The following is a 6,000-nucleotide window of genomic DNA, read 5'->3' as shown; positions in this document are numbered from 1 at the left end:
GTGTCGCACTTCCTCCCGCTCTTGCGCCGGACCTCCCCCGACCCGCGCATCATCAACATCTCGTCCCGACGGGGTTCGCTCGGCAGCTCCGTCGCGGGTCTCTTACCGCCCACGATGTCGATCCAAGACGGCGCTGAACGCGCTGACGATCGAGTTCGCCCGGCAGCCTGACAACAGGGACGTCATGTTCCAGTGCGTGAACCCGGGGTTCTGCAAGACGGCGTTTAACGGGTTCAAGGGCACAGACGATCCCCTGGACGGAGCGAGGGCCGTCGTCGAGCTGGTGCTGGCGGAGAGGGGTAGGTATAGGTCTCCTGGGTTCTGGGAGATGCCGGCTAAAAAGAGGGTGTGATGGTGGAGGTGCCGTGGTAGGACGATATAAGCTTGAATATATAGGGGAGAGGCTTGTCTTGGGTAATGTTGCTTAAATGAGTGGGATTGTGCTAAACAAATTTTTGACATGGGTGAGAAAAACTCCACTCCTTGCTGGTCTTTTTGCTGACTTCACTGGATTGGATTTCAGAAAATACCATGAAAAGCGGAATATGATCGATAAGGCGCGTGAAACATTGATGAGACCAGGACTAGCATTGCACTGTACAATAGACCTTCAAAAAGAGAACATGTGAAATCAGATAACCACACCATTAAACAGTCCAATCGCATCATAATTGGATTCTCCGGGTACCATTCATATATAATCCTTCATAAGGCGTAAACAAACAGCCTCCTTGTGAAATGTTCTTTCTCAGTAGGAAAGTTTCTGAAACTGCCGATTGAACCAATCCACCGCCTGGTCCTCTGCCTCATTCGCCACCCGCTCCTGATCTTTGACGACGTGATCTGCGCGAACGCAAAACCCATGGCTGGCGCCGAGATAGACCTTAATCTCCCCTTTGTGCTCCTCGGGCTGGGCATCCACCACCTTCTGAATCTGCTGTATTTGGGGCATCTTCAACGACATGTCCTTCTCTCCAAGGGCGAAGGAGACCGGGATGGTCATCTTTTCGATCTCCTCGGGGATCTTCAGCAGGCTGGGGTGGCCCGTGAAGCCCGCGTTGATCAGGGGCTTGCCGTCCGGTGTTTGGGATCCGTGAGCCAGGTTCACGACATGTTTGCCGCCCCAGCAGAAGCCGGCAGCACCGATGGGGAGATTGGAGCCCTCGTTTTGGCGGACGGCAGTGAAGAAGGACTTGACGATGGGCCATGATTTGCTGAAGCGGTTGGAGATGATGAATGGGAGCACGGCTTGGAGAGTGTGGAACAAGTAGTATCTGCAGGAGTTAGTCTGAAGAAGAAGAAAAAAAAAAGAAAGAAAGAAACGTACGGCTTCAACAACCAATTCGATATGCCACCACCATCCATCAGCTTTGGAATGACTTGAAGAGCCCAAACCGGGGCAGCTTTCCCTGTTGCACAAGTCAGAACAGGAACTCGAAACTCATTCTACCAAAGTCATCGAAATTTCTATATCCCTCCTATCCCGATATTTCCCTCGAAAGTAAAGTGGTCTACACACCTTTCATGAAATCAGGCAAATACACCTTGTAATTGCCCTTCTCCGCATAATGGTCTGCCAGAATCCGATTGTTGACAAACTCCCAGCCAAAGGCATCTGGGATAATGACAATGATGCCCTTGACCGGTTTGCCTTCTGCAGGCTCCGAGACATAGGCGTCGAGGCCGTGCAGCTTGGTGATCTGGCCCTTGGGCGAGCCCTCGTGGGCGTGGCCGCTGAAACACTGGGGACAGGACATTTCACTTTGACAGGGATATTGCAGGGGTGTTAATTAAGATAGAATTTATCCAGCAATGAGTAACGTTCTGTCTCAACACTTTCCGATTAACAATTCATGTGATTGTTCAGAATTTCCGCAGAAGGAAATGACACCTGGTCGTATATATTAATACTGCGGACATTCAAGATCACCAAAGAAATATGCAACTTACGACGATGCAATCCACACGAGCCCCTTTATATGGATAATAGCCTGAATAATGGAAAACAAACCACTCGGCTTCTCACATGTGACGGTCTTCGGGGGAACTCTGGTTCCAAGTCGCTCTGAAGTCCCGGACTTAAGCATCCCCTCCGATTGGTCAATCGGGCCGCTAGGGGCTGACTTGCCGATGACATAACGTCTGGTCAGTGAATGAAAATATAATATCCTTGATCTCCGTCAACGATGTGCCTGTCAGGTACTCCGTGCAGAATCCCGGTTCCGCTTTCGACCCCACCAGAGACATCTCCCATTGGTTGGCACGACCGGTACGGGACCGGTACCGGGTAGAACACTCACTATCCAGGTGGGATGAAGAGAGATCCATCTAAAGAAAGCCGCTGTCATGAACAGATTGAGGATAAACATATAAATCTGCCTACCGTGCACTAACAAGTGGTGTAGCTTGGTTATATTTTCGTCGCACAGATCGCTTGCTTGCTACTGTTCTTCGCCTACAACTCTCTCTATCTATCTACTTCGTCCATCATCCATACTACCTACCTCTAATTCTGCTATACTAGACAACAAACACACCACTACTCCATCCAGCCAGAAAAAAAAAACGTCCAACGCAATGGCCTCCAAAAGCAAAACCGTCCTCCTAGTAATGGACCTCCAACAAGGCATCGTGAGCCGCTTCCCCAACGCAGACGAATACATTTCCCGCGTCGCGAAGACCATCCACGCCGCGCGTAATAAGGGCATTCCCATCATATACGTTACCGTGGCCTTCCGATCCGGCTACCCAGAAGTATCGTCCCGAAACAAAGCGTTCGACGCAGTGGTCGCGCGCGCAGGCAATGCCTTTCAGGAGGGGAGTCCCGCAGTGAAAATCGTGGACGCCATCGCGCCGACGGAGAAAGACATCCTCGTGACAAAGCGTCGTGTCTCCGCCTTCGCAGGGAGCGACCTCGACGTCGTCCTGCGCAGTCTGGGCGCGGAGACGCTCGTTCTGACTGGGGTGGCGACGAGTGGCGTTGTGCTCTCGACGCTGCGGCAGGCAGCGGATTTGGACTATGCGGTTACTGTGCTGGAGGATCTGTGCTTGGATTTTGATGCCGAGGTGCATCGGGTGCTTGTTGAGAAGGTGTTTCCGAAGCAGGCGGATGTGGTGAAGTCGGAGGCGTGGGTGGAGAGTTTGCAGGGTTGATGTCGTTGCAGTTCACTAGCAGTGGCATTGAATCATCCTCCCGGGAGAATCATCCTGTGGATTTGATTGACATTGTCAAGTCATGGGGTTATTTGGTCCAGCAATCTTTTGAGAGAAAATCAAGACGCGATCGAATCTGCATCTGCTGGACCGATAGAGTGGCCTGTACTGTGCTGCTATACATAGTCAGTCGATCATAATCAAGTCTGCGTGACTGTTACCGTTCTTTCAATTGCATCAGTCGCATGAGTTCTGGTCATTTCATTTCCTGAGCAAAGCCATTCATTCGATTGATGGAACTATCCTTTTTTTTTTCTTTAAAAAAAATATTTTTTTTTCCCCTTTTGTCCTCTTAGATGACAGGAATTCATTGCATTACTATTGAAGTATAGACTAATAGTAGTAGAAAAACGATATCAACAATATCAACTGGATAAAAGGTCCCCATTAATTACATAATTCTCCATTCCATCCCATCCCATCCATCTGTGGGGCGGAGAGGTAGTGTGGGTTGAACAACCTACAAAGGACACTATCTAGATTTTAGATTCATCGCCAATGAAAACCGCAGAATTAGTAATGAGTATCAACTCCCTACTACGACGCTATTTTATAGGGACATAGGTAGTCCTCGTCACTTGAGTACAAGACACTGACATTAACGATAAGGACTAAATATTCCATGCCTGTACAGAGTGTGCAGTTCAGACTACAAGATATGTCGTTCTACGTATCAAATTCAACCCGAGGAGTTAAGCCATTTTCTCTCCGGAGTATACGCCGACTCCGTGTCTTGTCTGGACTCCCATCTATCTTCTTCTCACTCGCCAGTATTCTCTCCCTCACATTTAGGTTGCCTGATCCGGACTCCGGGAAAATGAAAACCAGCAGGGGAAAAGAATTAGCCCGCCCTCCCCACATGCATCATCCATCCTCCATCTATCGTATGGTATGGTATGGTATGCTCCCCGCATTGCCGAATAGATCGAATCGGATAGCAGTTACTTAGCGGTAGTGATGAGGGGAGGATAAAATGATGATCATGACGCGGGGGCCAATTTGATGCAAGTATTTCAAATCAAGTCATTCTCTCACTCACTACCTGTCTGTCCATGAAATTGTCCTTCTTATGAACTGCATTGAATTGAATTGAATTGATTCCTATCTACTGCTCATTTCGACATTGATAGACAGATAGAGAGACGTCATGGCCACTGCAAATGCAACAGGCGCATACCGCCAATACCTCCCCGATCTGAACCAGCCTCGGTTCACGACGATGAAAAATCAAGATGCGCATGAATATGCCCACGATTTCAAGACCAAACATGTCCCGCCCTGGCTGTATGCGCTGTACGAGCACTGGCGGGATCTGTATGAGGAGCCGTTTCAGGGGATTACCACGGATGGTGCGTTTCTTCTCTTCAAAATAGTAATAAAAAAAGAGTATGAAAGTCTAACTGCCGACAGGCCACATCCGTCCCGGCCTCTTCACCCTGCAAGACGAAGAAATCCCCATCGACGAGATCGTCGACGCAGCACAACAACTTCTTGGCCAGCTGAACGACGACCAGCGCAAGACGCTGTGCTACCACATCGACTCGCCCGAGTGGCGCACCTGGTCCAACCCGGAATTCCTCCTCAGCCACAAGGGCCTCCGACTCGACGAGGTGGACGCGTCCATCCGCGACGCCATCCTTAACATCCTCCAGGCCACCCTCTCCCCCGAGGGATACGACAAGGCCGTCAAGGCGATGCGCATCAACCACTTCCTCGGCGAGCTGGTCGAGGCGCCCAAGGTGATGAACGAGTTCTCGTACAACTTCGTGCTGTTTGGACGGCCGTCGACGACGCGACCCTGGGGGTGGTCATTCTACGGCCATCATCTCTGTCTGAACGTGTTTCTGTACCAGCGCCAGATCGTTGTGTCGCCGTGGTTCACCGGCGCGGAGCCCAACGAGATCGACGCCGGCCCCTACACCGGCACGCGAATCCTGCAGGTCGAGGAAGCGCTGAGCCTGAAGCTGATGCAGTCGCTGCCGGCGGACGTGCAGAAGAAGGCGCGCACGTACGAGCAGATGGTCGACCCAGCCATGCCACCAGGGCGCTGGAACAGGGACGACCAGCGACATCTATGCGGCGCATACCGCGACAACCGCCAGGTGCCGTACGAGGGGGTTGTAGTGTCCGAATTCAGCGCCGAGCAGAAACAGCTCGTCTACGACATCTTCGAGCAGTACCTGCTGTACCTGCCGCAGCGGGCTCGCGAGCTGAAGCTGGCGCACATCAAGCAGTACGAGAGCGAGACGTACTTCTCATGGATCGGCGGGTTCGGCGACGACGACCCGTTCTACTACCGGCTGCAAAGCCCCGTCATCCTTGTCGAGTTCGACCACCACTCGGGCGTGTTCCTGACGAATGAAGAGCCGAAGAAGTTCCACATCCACACGCTGCTGCGCACGCCGAATGGGGGGGATTATGGGTATGCGTTGCGGCCGTTGATTCCGCCGGTGGAGAGCACGGTGGGGAAGCACATAACGTGGTAGGCCGAAACATGGCATATATACATACGATATACACTAGCTGTGGTTTATCAAGGCTTCCCCTTCCAGTAAGGGGATTACTATTGTCTACCAACTAGTCTACCCACCTGTATTGTATTTTATCTGTCATTCCTCAGATATCTTTAAACTAGAGCAAGAAATGAACTGAATGAATAGATACTGAATGATGAAATCAGGTTTTTTTATCTCGTGATTTCCACCCCTCCATCCCCCCCCCCCCCCCCCCCCCCCCCCGTTTTTTTTTTCTCGTCTTTCCTCCTTCTTTTTTTTAATTTTATTTTAT

At 51.0% G+C, this 6,000-nt stretch overlaps 3 protein-coding genes across 3 annotated transcripts; 2 read left to right on the top strand and 1 right to left on the bottom strand.

Moving 5' to 3' along the window:
• Window positions 1–748: 748 nt before the first annotated feature.
• VTN77DRAFT_5554 (uncharacterized protein) lies at window positions 749–1,757 on the bottom strand (the record flags this gene model as incomplete). The annotated part of the gene is made up of 3 exons (XM_069421736.1): window positions 749–1,274; window positions 1,328–1,409; window positions 1,520–1,757. 3 exons carry the CDS (start codon window positions 1,755–1,757, stop codon window positions 749–751), a joined length of 846 nt encoding a protein of 281 aa, XP_069281709.1.
• An 820-nt stretch (window positions 1,758–2,577) lies between these two features.
• VTN77DRAFT_5553 (uncharacterized protein) lies at window positions 2,578–3,153 on the top strand (the record flags this gene model as incomplete). The annotated part of the gene is made up of 1 exon (XM_069421735.1): window positions 2,578–3,153. The coding sequence occupies one exon, from the start codon at window positions 2,578–2,580 to the stop codon at window positions 3,151–3,153; it is 576 nt and encodes a 191-aa protein (XP_069281708.1).
• Window positions 3,154–4,360: 1,207 nt separating this feature from the next.
• VTN77DRAFT_5552 (uncharacterized protein) lies at window positions 4,361–5,699 on the top strand (the record flags this gene model as incomplete). The annotated part of the gene is made up of 2 exons (XM_069421734.1): window positions 4,361–4,562; window positions 4,624–5,699. 2 exons carry the CDS (start codon window positions 4,361–4,363, stop codon window positions 5,697–5,699), a joined length of 1,278 nt encoding a protein of 425 aa, XP_069281707.1.
• Between the last annotated feature and the right edge of the window lie 301 nt (window positions 5,700–6,000).

The sequence above is a fragment of the Rasamsonia byssochlamydoides genome, assembly GCF_041956645.1.
Source record: "Rasamsonia byssochlamydoides strain NRRL 3658 unplaced genomic scaffold VTN77scaffold_4, whole genome shotgun sequence".
NCBI classification, from domain to species: Eukaryota; Fungi; Ascomycota; class Eurotiomycetes; order Eurotiales; family Trichocomaceae; genus Rasamsonia; species Rasamsonia byssochlamydoides.
This window is presented reverse-complemented; position numbering and strand designations above follow the sequence as displayed.